Genomic DNA, 19,397 nt, shown 5'->3' on the forward strand with positions numbered 1-19,397 from the left:
AACGGCACGAACTCTTATGGAGGGAAAGAAAATTTGAAAGGAAAACAGGATCATGAGCCCGCCACGAGTCACGGTACTCTGTCCTCAAGGATACCCGTTTTTATCATGTTCGAACTATGTGGCACTTCTCTGCTAGCTATTCTTCCAGACCATAGTCTGCCACGTTTTCTTTTGAGTCAGTTAACCTGTTCCAGCGTGATATCAAGTTCTTAGCAGCCGTGTCTCTGGATCCCGGATTCCCTGTAGAACGAGTAAAAGGATTTCTTCAGCTGCGCTCCATTGGAATTAGGGTTTCGAAATCCTTGCGGGTAAGCTTGATTTTGACTCATATTTGAATTTATTTCCAGTTATTTCCACAAATTGTTTCAATTTATGCTGCGAAATCAGGATGGTGAGTCGAAATTTATGGGAGTTTTTGAGTTTTTTTCCTCTCGGGTTATGGAAATTGTTTGAAACAATGTCATGATTTTCCATTTTTACATGGATTGATGGTGTTTTTAGAGTGATCTCAATGTTGGGTCGGAATCACGGCGAGTGATTTGGTAGATTTATTTCGGTTGATTAATTTGGCATGGAAAAAATTGGATTCTTTTTCTATGATTTACGAGGAAAAAAATCATTTACATATTGATAATTTGTCTTTTTTTTTTTTCCTTCATTTTAATAGCATGTAAGCATGAGAATGTGGAATTAAATTCACAGAAATTAAAAATTTTCATTTTTGTCTTCTTCATGGATATTGGAGTAGTTATCTGGTGATCTGTGTTTATCTGGATCAATGGAGAGCTTGTTAGAGAAAACTCATTCTTAGGTCTGAAGAGTGATTTGGTGTTACTGATGATGAAAATTAGCCAAAGAGTGGTGATAATTGTGTGCTATTAATTGCATCCAAGTATTAAAGGGTGTGGATATATGATGACGAACTAGAAAATCGATGCAGATGCACAATATTAGAAAATTCAGTGTTTTCTACTTCAAACTTGTTCCGGGACAATCTTGCGATCTGTGTTTTCTTGGGGGTTTTCTTGATTTTTTTTAAAAGGCATATAATTTTGGTTTTGAAGCAAAACTAGTGGATGATTTAGTATGATCAGAGATAAAAGCAGCACACGAAAGGCAGAATTTCTCACTATTTCTGTGGTGAAAAATTTCTTGATATAATAATATATGCCTTTTCTTGTTCAATTTTTAATAACAGCTGAGCATCAAGGAATGAAGAATTTGTGATTGTGATCAAGTAATTAGGTTCATTTTAGCTTAACTAGCATGGGTTCTGAAGGACTTTTGTACAGCATACTGCTTATATTGGAAAGGGGCTGTGGATTGTTATTAATTAGTTCCTCGTGAAGCATCCACCCTGGATGGATCGATTAGCTCTAGTTTCACAATCAACTATACCTTCACTCTTTTAGTCTAGTGTTAGTTTTATTGGTTCACTTTGGTTGCTATTGTTGTTTCACTCTTCCCATTATGCTCTTTGAATCTCTTGTGACTAAAATGGTGAATTTCTGACTGTGTGGAATGAAGCATCATGTTCCTTACCCAAATATGTGTGTGTGTTTAGACATGGAGGGGGATATGAAGAGCTTGGCAGAGTTTGAAGATTCCATTGACCTTGATGACTCTAAGTATTTATGTGGGCTCAGCACCATTCTTGTGGCCAGCATTCAGGAATTGAAAGATAGGGTTTCCCAAATTGAGTTTATTTTTTGCAGTCAGTTGTTTCCGAATTTCCAATCAAGATCAAGTCTTCTGCACAAAAAGCTCATTCAGACCAAGAAAGCAGCAGAGGATGAATGGAGGAAGAAAGAAAATTCCCTCTTAAATCAAATAGAAGAAATTCGACTTGAAAAGCAGCTTGCTCAAGAACAAATTCAGCAAATGAATATTTTGCTGGAAGAAAGCAAAACAAGATTGATGGGTACTGAACAATCTTTAAGCGTGAGTGAATCTGAGAAGAAACAGTTACTAGACAAACTGGAAGTTTTAGAAAGCAAAGAAGAGATTATTGCGGAGCTCAAGGAACAGCTTAGGCAGAAGAGTACTGAACTGAGTAAGGAAAAAGAGTTGCAAGAGCGACTGTTGCAACAGATTGAGTTGAAAGATAACCAATTAGCTATAGAACAGAAAAAACGAAGATGTTTATATGAGGGGTACAACACAAAATATAAGCAATTGAAATCTCAATACAACTTTGTGGTACGAAAGACTGGCTTCACAATAGAGAATAATCCTTCACCAGACAAAAAGGAAGATGAAAAGGATTTGCACAAACCTCCTATGAATAAAAGAAGTTTCCAAGGCAAGTGTTATTTCCACTCTAATTAACTGACATTCAAATATATTTTCTCCAAGGAGCAGGTGTCTTTATGAAGAGCTTGATCCGCATTCAATTGCTTTATTTGAAGTTCCTGAACCTTGATGACTGAGATTATTTGCTAAAGAAAATTTCAGATTTCCCTAATCACAGGACCTGCTAATTTTCTTTGTAATGTTCTGAAATCAAATAGTCTTAGTTTGGGGGCCAATGTGATTATGTGACCTAACAATGCTAATCAATTTGATCCTCTGCCGCATTCCTTATTTATATATTTACTTCTTTTACCCGTTTATAGATTGCAGATACAAAGATGAGGAGACTATGCAGTGTGCCTCAAAACCAAGTGCACAGAAAATTGAGATCTCATTGCAGGAGAAACTTGTCAATACTGGAGACTTGATCAAAATGAAGAAGTCAGACGGAGATTCTTGCATCAAGTCACGGTCCTCCTCAGGTACCTTTCCTGCTACAAACTCCACTACTAATGCACAATCCAAGCAAATAAGTGCTAGTTCTTGTTGGAAAAACACCCGGGCACGACAAGAACCAGGTGGTGTAGATCCTCATGATGACTTTCTTGACACACCCATGGAACTCTTGAGAAACTCAAAGAAAGGCGAGGAAGAAGTTCAGGATCTTCCAAACGAAATGGATTTGAACAATTCAGATGATGAAACACAAGACATAAAGGAAGAACCTCTTATCCATGACCATCCACAAAATGCATCAGTTCTAAAACCAGTAACCAAAGACAATTTCAAATTTGTGGAGCCTGTGAGGAAGAAAACTGAGAGAGATAATCTCAAAGGAATAGAATGCAAACAATGCAAGAAGTTCTACGATGCAGTTCTGCCCAACAATGGAGATCAGTGTCATGACAAAGCAGGTGGTTACAACGGTACACGCTGCGAGCACCAAGAAGGTGTTTCACGGCATCGCTACAGGTATGCACCTCCCCTGACGCCTGAAGGATTTTGGAATATTGGATTTGACTCAGAAAAGTAATTCTAGTAGAATGTTTTTGACAGTTTGTAGTTCCTCCATAAGATTTCAATTTGATGAAAGTTTTCAACCCAACTTCTGGTATGCTTTGCATTTGAAGCTCAATTTTCTCTCAATGATGGTATTATACTGCTAGCGTCTTTACAATTGAAAGTTACCTAACATTTGTTGCTAATGAGCTGGTTAGCACAAAAACTAGGCCTTTGTTTGTTACTTTTGGCATTCTTTTGCTCTGGTGGGTTTGATGTTTTCTGCAACTTTTCCTCCTTTTTAAGGGTGAATTTCCTGGTGCACAAACCCAATAATAATTAGTTGGTGAATTAGGGGATTAATTTCATCCAAGCTTTAGGTTAAATGTGATTCCAGAGCCACTATACACAAACCATTAAATCCTCAGCCTTTAATCATATTTTAAAAGAGCTTTAATCTTCAACTTCAACTTATGACTCACCTATTTACGATGGTGGTGATTTGTTATTTTAAGCTATGTTTTCCTATTACTGTTAATCTTTGTTAACTAAAAACTTTGATTTTCAGTGAGTCTTTTTGCATGAGTAAAAACTTTGATTTTTTTTTTCTCGTTTCCTTTTTTTTCATTTAATTTTTGTTATTTATAATCTTATCAAAGTACATGACAATTTAATAACAAAATTATCCTTATTTAAAACTAAAATTATACTACTATATTACAAATGTGATAGCATGATTTATTTATTTATGTATTTATTAGTTTGTTTATTAGGATTAAGATTTTAATAAAAGTTTATTTATGGTGGATTGAATGTTTTAAAAATTATGTTGTGTTTGCATTTAAAGCTAGTTAATTTTTCACTTCTTATTATGTTGTTGGTCATTAGAATTTGATTAGATTTTTATAAAATATTATTGTAATTTTTATTATTTTTTGTTTTGCACTTTATGCAAGTCAAACATTTAATAACACAAAAACAATTGTACTGTCTAAACTATAAAATATAGAATAACACAAAAACATAAACTAACACAAACACTTATGTTAAAGTAGTTTTACTTTAACTGTTTGTACCGCTTGTATTGTTCTTATTAATGAATCAAACATACCCTAAGTATTAAGTTTTATAAACTATAAAATATATTTTTTTTAACCATTATATCCTTGAGTCATCCGATCCGATTTTTTTAATAAAAATTAATCATTTAAATATATTCATATTTATTTAATTAATTAAAACAAAATCTAATACTTGTTATTAATTAAAAATTCATAAATTTAAATTTCAAATATTTAATCCTAATCCTATTTAATTTTAATTGAGATTAGCCCATATAGAAATTTTCTTTAGACCAGATTTTAAAAAGAACCCTTTAAACAAACACACTCTAATCCATTTTTCACAATGTAAAAGTCAATAATATAGTCTAAAGGTACATATAAATCCATTTTATGGTACACCAACTAACAGACAGACTAAAAAGTTCCATTAGCATTAATTAATTAATTAACTATATATATATATATATATATATATGAGAGAGAGAGAGAGAGAGAGAGAGAGAGAGAGAGCAATGTGAGCTAAAAGAATGTGAAAGAGATGACTACAATGTCACCTGTTCTCCCAAGCGCGCAGCCTAACAATGTCTTCTTCTCCATTATGTACAGAGAACAACAAAGTCATAAACGTCTCCGTTGTACAGCTTCATAGTTCTGCCTTCAACTGATTAGAATGTAAAGATACTGCACCACCACAATGAAATAAGTGGCAAGTCAAATGTTTAATCAATATATGTAAAGAGATCAAAAAGCCACAATCTTGACAACTTTTTCTTTTGTCCTTGGATCCACACTATTGAATGGTCACTGTCAAAAGCCATTTGTATTCTAGGCCTTCTTTTTGGCCAAATAAAAAAAGAAAAATATATATATATATATATATTGATGAGAAAATATATGTAAATATGTAAATTTTAGAGAAAACTTCAAGTCTATAAGTCAAGCAATTATAATAAATGAATGGAATGATCCTACTATACTGTACTTTGTTAGTTGAAGATAAGTAGATCCCAAGTGATGGACCCAGGTAGTGCGTCCCCATTCTGGCAAGTCAGGGCGACAATTTATGGCTTACAGACATGATAAGGACTGGCTAGCCATATGGGGACCGAGCCACCATAAAAAAAAGTTTTCAGGTATTTAAACATGGAACAAAAGTAAAAAAAAAAAAAAGGACACTGAGTTCTCACAAAATCATTCAAAGTACTTCAACCTAATAAAACTAATAATATCCCATTGTTTACCGAGAACGGCAAAGAAATCTCATCACTCAAACATTGTGTCTGGAACCAAGCCACCAACTGCTGGTGCTTCAAAATTGTAACCTAACAGGCTAACACTCAACCTTATTCACATACTCTATAATATATATGGTTCAGAGAGTTCAATCTCATTGCAAGAGATAGCTAAGATTTGAGACTAGGACCATTTGATAAAGTGCCTCATCTTTGTTCAACAAGAGCTTATGATAAATAAAAGCAATGACAAACAGGCACTAACCCCACTGACTTTCACCACAAAGTGACAGTCTGTCAAACCCAGAGATCCACCAAATATGTTAAGTCCAAATGGTAAATTGAAAAAAGTAAATTGGGATGTTAAGGTAAAGAGTCATTAAAGGTAGTTACCAGAATCAGTCGGATCGCAAGGGAACAGTGAGGTCGTTCCGCTGTTGCTAATGAAGCCGTGCTGCTGTTGGTGCATTAGATCAGCCTGCCAGATGTCTTGCTGTCCATCACCGGCACCCATCCCCTGCATCCATAATGGCGTCCCGTTCCCTGCCACTCCAAGCCCACACTGCACCCATAATTTCATCTTAAGGTTACTGATCCCGATGTAATTTACAAAATACAGATAAAGACCTTAATATATTAGTCTAACTATCTGCATTTTGGACTATTTTGATATTTAAATTTAATAAAAAACAAAGATGTTAAACTTGCAACATTCATCCTGTTGAGGTGATATTGGAGAAAACAGAAAGCAGTGGTTGGAGATTTGAGAGGCAAACTTATCCCGGGAAAGCAGGGGACAAGCATTTATTCTACTCATACTCAACTCACAGAGTTTTAAGTCTTGCAGAAGCAGAGCAGACGCCCAGTACAGTGAAGATAAAATTTTACAGAAATAATTTTGCTTGTTTTAAGGTTGCTTTATTATGCAAAAATCCCACAATTTAATTTGTCTAGTTTATATTATATACTATGTACAATCAAACAATTTTATGATGGCATACATGCAACTTGAATAAAAGAGAGAGGCAGAGGTGCAAGAGGGGACTACCTCCGGTGATAAAAAGTTGTCAAGGCCAGTGAAGTCTATCCTGGGGTTAACTGCTGCCAACCTCATAGACAAGAACTGCAAGTCAATGAGCCTTTATGAGTAAGAAAAAGTGAAAAACAATAAAAAAAAATGAGCATGAACGTAAAAAGCACTATAGTTTGGGCTAAGGCTCAGGGTGTCTTCGTCAAAAAAAGAAAAAAGGATAGGTAATAGTCTGTAGACGATAAAAGTGATTGGGAAACTGCCAACCTAATGAGTCAGGACAAGCACTGCAATTCATTGGACCATTCATAACAGTAATAGTTGCTGTAACTCAGAGAGAGAAAACAAATGAATATAGAATGACGAAAATAGCCATACTGTAGCATAGATAGGGGTGTACTCGTTAAATAAGGATAAGAGATGATGATAGGGATCGAAAAACTGAATCCTCATCTTACAAAAAAGAAATACAAAAATAAAAAGAGCATGTGAAATGACAGAAAAAGCCCTATAATTTTCGAGGAGGTATCTTGAACTATGAAACAAAAGAGGTAGGGGTGTTATCGTCAGGAAAAGATGATAGGGATAGAGAAAGGGAAAGGTGGGCGTTACCTCCACTTGTCGTTGCAGTGACTGTACGTGGTTGATGATTTCATCCAACACCAGCGCCGTTCCCGATATCTGGACTTAAAAAGCATCATAAAATTTCCTCACTTTCTTGGATTTACTCAGGATACAATAGTTAACCATGACAGAAACTACATCAACCAACTGCTAATAAAATTACCATTTTCTAGAAAGAATCTCTCTTGTCAATTTTAATATACAAACAATTCGGGACTGCTCTATCTCAAATAATAACAGTAAAAAAAAGAAACATGATATTAGTTTCAAAATAAGATAAAAAATGCCTGATTCTAATTATTTTCCAGCAGCATATAACTGTCGCACAATTATTGCTTTGGGTTGCATTCTATCTATTGTATACAAAGCATAATTTTGCTAAAGTTTAAACCTTTTGACCTACTGGTTTATCTGCAATCCAAACTGTGTGGCTGAAATGCTATTGCAAGAATCTAGTAATAATTTAAAACGAGAAAACATTAAACAGGAAATATTCCCGATAACTTTAATAAGAAATTAATTTTTTAAAGAAAAAAATAATAAAATTTTCCATAGTTTGAAAGGCAATGGGGATGTTAGGTACATATGCACACAACCCACAAGATTGTTGGCACTGGTTGCTTTCACATAAACCAGTGAAGTTTTATTACTGTTAAGGGCTACGCGACAAGGGACTACACATAAAAGCCCCAAATCGCTATGACAATTTATAAAAAATCTCCCACCATTTTGCTCCTAACGAGCCGGCAGTCTGGTTGGTCAGTCCAAAGCCTGGATCACATCTATCTTCTCATCAATCAGAGTCCTACCCACTAGTGTGTCTCTAGCGTCCATTGCCTACCAATTCATAATCACCCTCCACTTCATAGATAACAACAATCAGATCATCGTAAATCTAACCTCTAACTTTGATCACTAAAATTAATTACAAGGATGTTTTTAAGTTGTCCTCTAGATAGGGGCATATACACTTCATTCCTGTATTAGGATCATAACAAGTTTAGGTTTAAGTACAAAACCAAACATTTTAGTGTACATGCCCTAAATAAAAGCTAACCATTTGTTCAAGAACTAAGAAAATTTAGGGGTTTTTCACCCTTTTTACGGCTGAACATAAAAATGATCCATTTTTAACTACAAAATTAAAAATTACTTACTCAATTGATAGTGACCAAAACGATGCTTTTTATCAAAATCTCAATCGAACTTTAATTCCTTATCCGCACACACACACAACCTAAAAAGTAAAAAACACTTGTAAAATTCAAATTACATGGTTTATCCACTTTTTCAAAAAAAAAAATAAAAATAAAAAAATAAATCAAATTACATGAGCACTTGTAGCAATAAAAAAATTTAAATTTCCTAGCTGCTGCTCACATATGTATAGATTGCAAAATACAAAAGCAACCAATCATTCTGACTCGCAAGGTCGTGTAAGGAATTAAAGACAGAAGTCTGGTGCCTTTTCTTTTCTTTTCTTTTTTTTGGTTTTTTATAAACAATCAAAATTTCAGGACTAATCCACAAAATTATTTCAATATGGTTAAAAAAAAAAAGAAGGAAATTTGCGGTGAAAGTAAAAAAATTGCTAACCTTGCTGCAGCCGGGGACCAGCTCCTGGAGAAGCTTCATCCGAGCATTTATTTTCTCCCTTCTCGCCTAATAAAACAAATAACCAAATAAATAAACTAAACTGAACTAATAAAATACGACTTTCTAATTAAAAAAGAAAAAGAAGGATTAAAAGCGTCATTAATATTAATAGAAGATTAATTAGTAACTAAGCAGGATCATTACTCTCTCTGCTATGCTATGGCTATCGGTGGCTTGGCCCCGGCGAGCTCGAACGTGAACGTAAGGCAGTTTCTCCCCCGTTTCCCCTGGTTTCCCCTTTTTCGTTTCACCACTCCGACTTTTCTTCCCCGATGCTTTCGCCTGTTGCACAGAAGGCGTTTCCCATTCTTAAGATTAGGGTTGGTATTTCAAAAGGGAAACGAAAGCAGAGAAGCATGGATACTAATACCTTGCTTTGATCGGTGTTCCTTCGCTTCGCCGGCTGCCGGGGGAGTTCGCCGGAGTCGGAATCGATGGGTTCTGACTTCGGCCACGCCGCCTGCCCGCCGGAGTTCGAGGCTTGCGGGGACTCACCGGCAGCGGCGAAGACAGAGAACCGCGCGGCTCTTTCCACCAGCGCGGCGTTGGAGGGGAACGTCGGGGAGAACCCTGGAGGAAACCCAGTGGAAGCACGGGGATAGATCTCGCCAGGTTGGTGTAGGAGCTCAACGGCTTGACTCGCCGGGAGACCAAGGAGGGCCGTGAACGAGCTTCCGGTGGCCGGCGGCGACCCATCGCGCATCAAGCTTTGGATTTCCTCCTCGAACCGCAGCGTTTCGGCTATCTCTGGCGTGTAGGTTCCCGAGTTCCCCGATCCACCGCCGGAGCTTCGGGCCGGCTCCATTGAAGCTCAAATTCTTTGACAATTCCGGCACAGGCGAAATCGAAGTCCCAAATTTGGGTGTGAATTGCTTGGAATTGAGAGAAAAGAGAGCCCTAATTTGCTTTCGGACAAGAAACGCTCAAGTGGAGCTAGAAGAGCGTTATATACGGAGAGTGTGAGAAACTGAGGAGCACAAAGAAGCAGAGAATTTTATTTTATTTATTTATTTATTCAATTTTAATTTATTTAGTTGCAAAATTACAAGAGGGAGAGAGTGTAAAGCAAGCTTCTGTAACCGTGTAAAAAAAGCCTCGCAGGATGAGAAACTTTTGGGGGGATGTGGTGGGTTTTTACTGAAATTTTTCTAAATTGATTCCTGACATTTATAATGTTTAAAAAAGAAATAATAATAACAAGTGTTTTTTTTATTATTTTTTTTTAAAAAAAGAAGAATCTTCCCCAAATAATAGCTCACCTTTTTAAGTTTTTAAGATTTTATAAAAACATCTGTGATAATTAGCAAAGTGCATTTGATGTAATTTCAAAGAAAATAATAATTTGTATATACTGAAAATATAATTCCAAAAATCATAAAAAGAAACCAAAAAAAAAGCATTGGATGTGTTTTATGAGTATTATACTATTATTTGAGGGAAAAAGAAAAGTTTTACATGGCCGTTTGGAATTAATTAAAAATTCAAGGGTGTGACCAGAAGAGAAAAACATAAATATATAATTTGGTACAATATCTTTATATTTCCAATGTAGTATAGATACGTACTTGGACATGTCGGAGAATGGTGGGATCTGATTGTAAAGGAGACAGGCCTTTCGTGTTACATGGTAGGGCCCTCCATATGACACGTCATCCCCCACCACAAATCATTGCTGACGTGTCAATCACTCCAGCTAGACCCCACCTTCGGTCCTGCTGTCATATGTTGCTTATTGGTCATTGGCCGCTTCAGGTGTTTAGATTACAACCCGTCTCAATTTTTTTTTTTAATAATATAATAACAATAATTAATGTTTATTAGTTTTAAGGTTTAGTATAAAAAAAATAAATCTAAATAAATATTAGGACTTACATTTTCTATTGTTTACTCATATCGGGAAAAAAAGAAGAAAAATATAATAATGAGAAAATTATCAATTTTAGAAGTTCGGCCACCTGATGCTATTACACATACATCTTTCTTAAACATATATGGCAATTAATCATAAGTTATTATATTAAATTATTTATTTATATTAAAAAATTTATATCCCTGATTTAAGTATTTTTTTAAAAAAAATTATTTTTTTAAATTTTTATATTATAATTATTATTAATGTAGATAAATCATCTCAAACACATATTTTATTATTATGACTTAATCATCCATTGGGAGTAATACTAATATATCTTAACTGTTAGTGACTACATAATAAATACAATAGTTTTATAAATAAATATATATATATAGAAAAGTATATATTTATTATAATATGAATGCTCTTTTAGAAGGGGGTTTGTGTCTATATCTTAATAATAGTAAGTTGATTGAGACATGTTAAATCAATATCTTCACAATATCTTCACATGAGATAAAAGAGAAGATGCTTTATTACTATTTCTACATTAACATATATTAAATTAATTTAAAGCAAAAGGAAAACAAACGAGTGAGAAATGAGAATGAATTAATAATTTTATAACTTTTTCCTAATATTTCTCATTCTTAATTAATCTTCAATCTCTTTTTTTTATTATTTATAATTAAAAACACAGAGTAGGTCTAAATGGGCAATCATCCACCAGCCAAATTTGGTGGTTGAAGGCACATAAGCTGAAGCCACTCCAACATTGTGGGCAAGCCTTGTCCCCTACCATCTTCTGTCTTTAAGTCTTTTGAATACCAAGTCTTCTTCTCATCCATTAGCCAAACTATCATCAACACCAATGCTACCTTGTTGGGGGCCCTCAGCCCTCTTCTCTTCTCCATAAATATCTCATAAATTATTTTAAAAATATACACATATTAACAAAGGTTATTTCATATTATATCATATTAAAAATTTTAATATAGACATTTGATTCAAAGACTTTGTCCATCAAAACCAGTTAACAAAGAATCAGAACTCCATGCAAACAATGCTTATGTCCATACCCTCTCTCTTCTAAGCTCAAAGTCTAGGTCAGCCACTATTGTCTGAGATAGAGGGGGAGGACCTTGAGATGGGGTCAAGCATGGTCCATGGAAAACAATTTAACTAAAATTCCATCAAAACAGCTAGCCTTGTTCCCTATTAGTCTTGAGCATTTCCTAAGTTGTCTCTTTCATCTCACCTCCCTTCTAGTGTCATTGATTTCACATTCTACCATGTGGAAAAGTTTTTGCTTGCTTTGATGATCTCTTGCTTCTTTAACACCCTTGTAAATTCAAGATTGTTGCAAGTATATATACTCTTGCAGGGTCCTATATGCAAATATTGATAGCATTATTTGTGTGGAAATATATGCAAGAATTTTGGTTATAGTCTTCTAGAGGGGTATATTCATGCAATTACTCACTAATATGTTTTAGTATTCATAGAGGCATCATTAAGTTAAAAGTCTAAACAAAGTTCTTGAAAATGACAGCATAAAGTATGAATAATGATCACAAAAAGGTTGTCCACAAAATGATTCAACAAATTTCTACAACCCATAAATCATGGAGATGATAAATCAAACAAGTTGTTTTCAGTCAAACAGATGGAATTAAATGTGCAGAAATGTTGCCAGTTAGAATGTTTGAAAAACACATTGTATTGATCACTGAAAAGAAATGTACATTACAACAATTAATCAGAAAGTTACCTGCCTGACAGATATCAAATTGATTCACCAGAAAATTACAGCAGAAGGAATTAGTCACAAGCTTGCTGCCCAGGTGGAAGGTTGATGGTCAGAGAAGTCAAGACATCAAATCAAATAAGGAAGGAATATGCTGGATAGAATAAATAGCATCTTGATTCCTCTTAAAACAGACTGCTTTAGTAACTGTAGAATAAACACTTTCCCATGTTAAAGACATAAAAAAAAAAAAAAAAATCAATTATTGATTTACCATGAATCATCTTGCCTCGAAATGCATCCTGCATTGAAGAGGGACTGTAACATCTCTGGCTTGACTGAGTATGGGAAGATAATGAATGCCTTGTAAATAAGCTAGCTGAAAATGTCTTCACTACTGAAGAGTCGTCCACTGTCAGCACTGATCTTGGTGTGGAGTTGCATTTGTTCATAGTTTAGTTGTCTTGCTGCTTCGTATAGGGCTATACCAACACTGACAGAGAGATTGAGACAGCGCACGTATGTTTCCACCATTGGAATACGAATGGTTCCACCGCTGAATTGTCCATTACTGCAATCAATCAGAGCTTCTCCTGGTAGCCCACTAGTTTCAGAACCAAATACCAGCCAATCTCCTTGCTTGTATGAGAAATCCTAAAATGGATATGATGAAAAAAGATTAAAAAAGGCAAAATCTTAAAGAAAGGGCTAAATATGAGCACATCAGGCAAGATAAACTGTGATTTGGTAGAAAAATTAGAAAGAAAAACAAATTTAAATGTTTTGCAGACCCTCAAGGCATAGTACTTGAGATGCCTACTGAAACAGTCAGTAATCTAGGCAGACAACTCTGAGAGCACAAATGGGAAATAGTTATACAAATGGTGGATATAGAAGAAGCATAGGAAAAAGGGCATGGAGTCTAGAGGCCCAAGTCACTCATACAAATAATAACAGTTGAAACACAAGATCTCCCAAATTTGTTGTTCCAAATTAAACGAATCAACCAGGACAACTCACTGAATGAATTTGTGTGCCTCTCTTGGTAAATGCTAGTAATCTTTTTTCTCCATCCTGCAAAAGATCATTGTCAAAATGAACATAAAAAGTTAAGGCACAAATAAGATACAAAATATTCAGTCAAGGGGATGACAGTTCACCTGTTGCCTAAAATAGTCCATGAATTCCGCCCATGAGCCATGGATCTTAACAACCACATATCTATTTCGTAACTGTTAAGTTCGGTGCAAACTTCCACGATGTATGGATAAACAAGATAAGTGCTTCAGCTAGATCCTGTCTTTGTGGAATCATGAAATCAAACATTTTGTCAAACAACAAATAAAAGGAATTCATATGCTTGTCCCCAAATATGATTTCTAGCAATTTTTCTGGTCATTTTAACCAAAGGATACGGCCAGTAATCCAGTCCAGCTCGTTTCAATTTGGTATCATCCACTGAGTATCCTAATGGCTGCAAGAGATGAGAAACAGCATTCCACTTTCAAAAAGATGTAATTAACATATATTAACAAATAAATTCAAACACTTAGTTTATTCATGAGAAGATTGACCAGAGGAAAGCATACTTCAATAAGATGAAGACCAACAGCTGATGCTGCACAAGTTCTTGCAATGGTGCCAGTATTTCCAGGAATCTGATGATGACCAAACAGGGAAGAAAAACAAAACTCAGTGCCATCCTTTAATCCTGCAAATAATGATTTGCATAATAACAAAATTGTGTTTCATCGCTTAGAGCACCAACATAAACATATAGATGCAGAAAAAGCTTATACCTTCAGAATAACCAAGCAGACCAAAATGAAATGGCTCATAAAAATTAAGTTATTAAATATTCATCCATGAAAAAATGGTAAATATTATATAACTCCCCTTAAACTTTAGCTAATTAACAGTACCCCTTTAAATCTTCCATATTCCAACAAATTAAATCTGTGGTAAGGTAAATCAATATATCAAAGGGAATACTCATTCAGACATTTTTTCAATCCCCCCAAATCCATTTGATAACAAATAAAAAATATCATTTCCCCATGTTTAGACTTTGTATCTTCCCTACCATTTACCATGTCCTTGAGGGATCATAAAATCTACTCTCCTCAAATATTGTCTCTGACACATTTCCTTTTAGTTATTCTTCCCCAAAGGAAACAACGAGGATGAAAAATAAAGACAATAAAATAAAAGAAAAAATGTCACACATGCAAAAGATAGTTCGATGACGTCCGAGTTTTTTTTGTTTAATAAATTAATATTTTATCCATTTCATTCAACAAAAAAAACAAAAAATATTTTGATGACAACATTGTTAACCGGCCATATATTCAATATAGAACATAACACTCAAAAGTATGATGCTTAAGTAAATGACTACTAGTACATGAAGCATTTCCTTGCCAGATATACATTTCATTATAACACTGCTGTTTTTTTTTCTCTCCACCACCAAAGTGTCATACTGAATCACTTCAATTGATAATTAAAAAAAAATGCGATTAAGATCAAAACAAACAGTAATAACTATATTCAAATTAACAAGAAACCAACACCATTACTTAGATATCTTAAAAAATGAGCCTTAATAACATTTCCTTCTTGATTTCAATGTACCATTTATCAAGACCATCCTCTAATCATCATACTGTTCATTCTAAAAACATAACATTAATAAATAGCAAAGAAAACAATTGCAAACAAAGATCAAAATAAACAGACGAGAATGAAATGCATGAAAAATTGAAAATGAGGCATGCCTGAGGGGAAACTAATACAACTTGAAGAAATTTCTGATGCAAAGCATCGGGAACGCGTCCACCACTGGAATTACAATCTCCCATCTCGCTACTATCCACTGCTAAACCGAAATCTTTACCAAAAGATGAGGAATAGAAAGCATTTGGATTATGTGATAAAAAAAAAATTGGATTTTTATCTATACTCACCGGAATGAAAGCGCGAAAAGGGTCGAAAAAAAGCCAGCGAAGAGGAGAAACGGAGAGAAGAGGGACTGAATCGTCGAAAAATAGGTCCTGGAGCTCGGGAACGGAAGTACGCCGTGGATGGTCGGAGATTCAGAGCTCGGAGGCTCGTCGGATCCATGGCCACGCCGCCGATTTGAGGCTTCGTTCCGCGTGCGCTCGAAGGGAAACGGGGATAAGAGCCGGAATGGAGTGAATGTGATTGTTGGATCTTTTACGTTTAAGTCCTTTAAAAAATACAAAATTTATCATTAAGCCCTCACTTTCGAAATTTGGGAAATATAAGAAATTTAGGGGTTAATAAATACTAATTTTTATTTTCCTCCTCAACACAACTTAATTTAGACTTAAAAGATATTTTATTTTTATTTTTCTCATGTTTTTCTATTATTAATTTCCAATAGTATTTAGGGAGTGTTTGGTTCACATGATTAGAGTGGGAGTGAGAGTGAGAGGGGAGTGAATCCAAGCCTTTGGTTGGATAGTCATGAGTGCGAGTGAGAGAGGAGTGGATGAGGAGTGAGGGAGGAGTGGAGGATTACTCCACTCCTCCCTCACTCTTTGGGGAGAATGACCAATTTACCATTTTTATTTAATAATTAAAATAATAATTTAATTTAAATAATAATTAATTAATTAATTTTAATAATAATTATTAATTAAATATAATAATCAAGTTGATAATTTAATAATAATTAATAATTAAAAATGAAATAATAATAACGAATAATTATAGTTAAATATTTATTTATAATAATTAATTAATTATATTTCTTCATTAATTAATTATTTATTATAGTTAATTAATTAATAATTAATTATTTTTAAAAATATAATTAATTATCAATTTGATATAGTTATTTATTATAGTTAATTAATTACTAATGATATTAACAAAAAATTTGAAATATTTATTTATAACAATTAATTTATTTTTTTAATTTTCATAATATTCATTTGAATAAAGGACATAAATGTCATCTTATCATATTTACCTTCTTTACTTTTTTTCATTCCTAAAAAATTACACTCTCCAATCCTTATTAACCAAATACATTCTTCATCCTCATCTTACTCCACTCCTCCTCATCTCACTCCTATTCCACTCCTCCCCCAATCCACTATTGACAACTAAACACTCCCTTAGACTTCATGTGCCTATTTTTATAATATCTAATTTTATTCAATTTAAAAAAAAAATAATATTCAAAATTGATCATGGTTGGATTCTTGTGTCTTGAAGTTTACCCTTCAAAATTTGGCTTCAACTATATTTATATAAAATAATTAATAGTGCAAGTACAACTAAAATTTGATTACAACATTTTAGAATGTAGATTATAACATTTAGAATTCTTAGTTTTGTCAATTTTTATTTGATTCTATTAGGATTTGATGTTTTTTTGTGCTTCTTTTACCAAACAAGTTTAGTGAGATTTATTCCAATTATTATTATTATTTTTTTTAAAGAATTTTTTTTTCATCACTTAAATATATTATTTTAAATTAACAATGTACTCCATGCTCTTTTTATTTGTTCTATTTCAAAGTTTTTCTTTAATCTTTTTTTTGCATGTCTATTTAAAAAATTTATGAGACATTCACCATCGGGTTGGATGGAGGTAGAGGGGGTGATTACTAATCCAAATGTACACCCATGTTTGGGTGTGCATTGGATTCTATGATTACCCTCCATGGAGTGATGTTATCATCCCATGGAGGGTAATCATCGAATCCAATGCGAGGGAGAGAGGGGGTAATGGACATGAAATGTCCATTTTACCCTCTCCCAATGTATGTATATATATAAAATATTAATATTAAAATAATTAATTTATAATAGTTAGATAGTAATTCTATATTAAATAAATAAATATTTGGGGGTAATGGCTATTTTTCACAGGAAATTTTTATTTTACCCTAATCCAATTTATTTGTATTAAAAAATATTAAATTAATTAGTAATTAGAATAATTAATTCCAATAATTATTAAATGAAGATATGTTATTTAAATATATAATTTAAATATTAAAATTAATAAATGATATTTAAAATATTTATAATTAAAGAAAATTAATTAATTAACCGTTAATTATAATAATTAAATCATAAAGTGAGAAATTAAATATTTAAACATATTTAAATATTTTATAACTAAAAAATTGATTAATTTAATTAGTTAAGTATAATAAGAAAGATGAATAATACAAAATATTGTTATAAATAAGAATTATTTATTATTAAACAAAAACTCACTATATTATTTAATATTATTTGTTTATATTAAGGACACAAATGTAATTACGCACTATCTTTTATTTTATTTTATTTTTCTCATTTCCAATAAATTACTTATCTACTTTTCTCATTTCCAAGGAATTACTCTCTCAACTAAACAAAATTTTCATTTCCATCCCCCTCCCCAAAATTTTCATTTCCATCCCTCTCTAAAGTTTTCATACTCCATTCCGTCATCCAAACGGAGGGTAATTTTGAAAGCCTTAAGAAACTTCGTATCAGTAGTCCTTGGTTAATAAGTATAAGCATAGTATAAGCGAGCCTTCCCTTAAAAGTCTTTCCTGGATCCATAGGCATTAATATAAAATATACCTAGGCATTGTGGGTAAGAAAATTTCTTTTTTTAAATAGACTCGACTATAATCTAAATACCGTATAAAATTAGTATGTGGTTCTCCTAGCCCTTGTGCAAACCTTTCTTCAGCAGCATGGCTGAAACCATTATACTAGCGCGCCTCCTACTTTACCTTCACAATCTGCTCCATACACGGCGCCTTAAATATTATTTTTCTAAATTTATCTGTTATAATTAATGTACTTCTAAAATTTTCAAAAAATCATATTTAACTACATATTTTAATAGAATAAATAATATTTTAAATAATAGTAATTTTGAAAAGTTAATACTAATAATTTTTTTTTATAACTTTTTTATCACCAACTAATTTTAACAAAATTTATCAATCTATAGGAAATAGACAAGTAAAAAAAGACCATATGGAGTACTATTTTATAGAAATTTATATTTTTTTATAATATTTCAATAATTTATTTCAAAAATATATATACTGATTTTTTTATTAATTAATTTTATTAAATAAATATATTTATTATGGAATATAAATTATTTATCTATTAAAAATAATGACTATAATTATTGTGAGTTCTATATTATAAAATAATTATTATGGAAGATAGTTTGACATATAGAAATTTAATAGGTTAATGATGTTGCATAAAAAACATAGTCTAAATTAATAATATATAAATATTTAATAATCAATTTTTGATTAAATAATTTTTTTAGTGGAACATTGAGCGCAAAGTTTAAGGCATGCAAGAAAGAAGAGTGAGGAGGCGTTTTCAAGTTATACACTTATATTTAAATTATATAAAATTTTTTATCCATATTAACCCTTATTTGGGCCAGTGTACTAGGAATCCCATTTATTTGATGGATGAAGATACCCATTACCCCCAAAATTGGGGGGAATGATGTGTAATGCTCATATTACCCCTCTCATTATATTTAATTAATATTTAAAATTAATATAATTAATTAATAGATTTAATTATACTTATTAAAAATAAATTATAATTAAAAATAATGATATTTAACTTATTTTATAAGTGAATTTTACTTTTGTTAATTAATTATATGTTATTAAAAATTATTAATTTGAAATAATTAATTAAAAAAATTAAAATTAATAATTTAAATAACAAAAACATATTTACATGTTGATTAAAATAATAAAACAATTTAAATATCATTATTTTCAATTATTACTGTTATTTTTTAATATTATAATTAATATATTAATTAAATATGTAAATTAATTATATTAAGTTGAAGCATTAAACTATAATAAATTAA

The 19,397-nt window shown here is 32.5% G+C and overlaps 3 protein-coding genes across 9 annotated transcripts; 1 reads left to right on the forward strand and 2 right to left on the reverse strand.

Annotated features, from left to right (window-relative positions):
• The first annotated feature begins 226 nt into the window (after positions 1-226).
• LOC120260762 (protein gamma response 1) lies at positions 227-3,831 on the forward strand. 2 transcript variants are annotated; one of them, XM_039268323.1, is made up of 3 exons: positions 227-308; positions 1,565-2,302; positions 2,616-3,831. In XM_039268323.1, exons 2-3 carry the CDS (start codon positions 1,567-1,569, stop codon positions 3,323-3,325), a joined length of 1,446 nt encoding a protein of 481 aa, XP_039124257.1. In that variant the 5' UTR covers positions 227-308; positions 1,565-1,566; the 3' UTR covers positions 3,326-3,831. The 2 variants fall into 2 exon arrangements, with proteins under 2 accessions (XP_039124257.1, XP_039124256.1); XM_039268322.1 differs by having other exon boundaries at positions 280-308; positions 1,528-2,302.
• Positions 3,832-4,694: 863 nt separating this feature from the next.
• On the reverse strand, positions 4,695-9,894 carry LOC120262345 (transcription factor bHLH48). The gene is made up of 7 exons (XM_039270444.1): positions 9,268-9,894; positions 9,042-9,179; positions 8,838-8,903; positions 7,230-7,298; positions 6,636-6,710; positions 5,981-6,149; positions 4,695-5,036 (listed from the first exon to the last, which is right to left on the reverse strand). Exons 1-7 carry the CDS (start codon positions 9,700-9,702, stop codon positions 4,999-5,001), a joined length of 990 nt encoding a protein of 329 aa, XP_039126378.1. The 5' UTR covers positions 9,703-9,894; the 3' UTR covers positions 4,695-4,998.
• A 1,618-nt stretch (positions 9,895-11,512) lies between these two features.
• LOC120260254 (putative tRNA (cytidine(34)-2'-O)-methyltransferase) lies at positions 11,513-15,702 on the reverse strand. 6 transcript variants are annotated; one of them, XM_039267694.1, is made up of 9 exons: positions 15,466-15,701; positions 15,277-15,389; positions 14,089-14,157; positions 13,915-13,973; positions 13,660-13,720; positions 13,520-13,573; positions 12,774-13,153; positions 12,524-12,706; positions 11,513-12,140 (listed from the first exon to the last, which is right to left on the reverse strand). In XM_039267694.1, exons 1-7 carry the CDS (start codon positions 15,620-15,622, stop codon positions 12,875-12,877), a joined length of 792 nt encoding a protein of 263 aa, XP_039123628.1. In that variant the 5' UTR covers positions 15,623-15,701; the 3' UTR covers positions 11,513-12,140; positions 12,524-12,706; positions 12,774-12,874. The 6 variants fall into 6 exon arrangements, with proteins under 6 accessions (XP_039123628.1, XP_039123631.1, XP_039123630.1 ...); XM_039267697.1 differs by lacking the exon at positions 11,513-12,140 and having other exon boundaries at positions 12,175-12,706; positions 15,277-15,374; positions 15,466-15,702; XM_039267696.1 differs by lacking the exon at positions 11,513-12,140 and having other exon boundaries at positions 12,175-12,706; positions 15,277-15,377; positions 15,466-15,702.
• Between the last annotated feature and the right edge of the window lie 3,695 nt (positions 15,703-19,397).

Source organism: Dioscorea cayenensis, chromosome 5 (assembly GCF_009730915.1).
Source record: "Dioscorea cayenensis subsp. rotundata cultivar TDr96_F1 chromosome 5, TDr96_F1_v2_PseudoChromosome.rev07_lg8_w22 25.fasta, whole genome shotgun sequence".
In the NCBI taxonomy this organism is placed as follows: Eukaryota; Viridiplantae; Streptophyta; class Magnoliopsida; order Dioscoreales; family Dioscoreaceae; genus Dioscorea; species Dioscorea cayenensis.

Excerpts from the sequence above, each read along its gene's own strand:
- LOC120260254 (XM_039267694.1), bottom strand. The coding sequence starts at position 15,622 with ATGGATCCGACGAGCCTCCGAGCTCTGAATCTCCGACCATCCACGGCG. Across the intron at positions 14,158-15,276 it reads TTGTATTAGTTTCCCCTCAG|ATTCCTGGAAATACTGGCAC; the intron begins GCATGCCTCATT and ends GGTCATCATCAG. Across the intron at positions 13,154-13,519 it reads GAGGCACACAAATTCATTCA|GATTTCTCATACAAGCAAGG; the intron begins GTGAGTTGTCCT and ends TATCCATTTTAG.
- LOC120260762 (XM_039268322.1), top strand. The coding sequence starts at position 1,549 with ATGTGTGTGTGTTTAGACATGGAGGGGGATATGAAGAGCTTGGCAGAG. Across the intron at positions 2,303-2,615 it reads GAATAAAAGAAGTTTCCAAG|ATTGCAGATACAAAGATGAG; the intron begins GCAAGTGTTATT and ends ACCCGTTTATAG.
- LOC120262345 (XM_039270444.1), bottom strand. The coding sequence starts at position 9,702 with ATGGAGCCGGCCCGAAGCTCCGGCGGTGGATCGGGGAACTCGGGAACC. Across the intron at positions 9,180-9,267 it reads GGAACACCGATCAAAGCAAG|GCGAAAGCATCGGGGAAGAA; the intron begins GTATTAGTATCC and ends TCTGTGCAACAG. Across the intron at positions 6,150-6,635 it reads ACAACTTTTTATCACCGGAG|TGTGGGCTTGGAGTGGCAGG; the intron begins GTAGTCCCCTCT and ends TTATGGGTGCAG.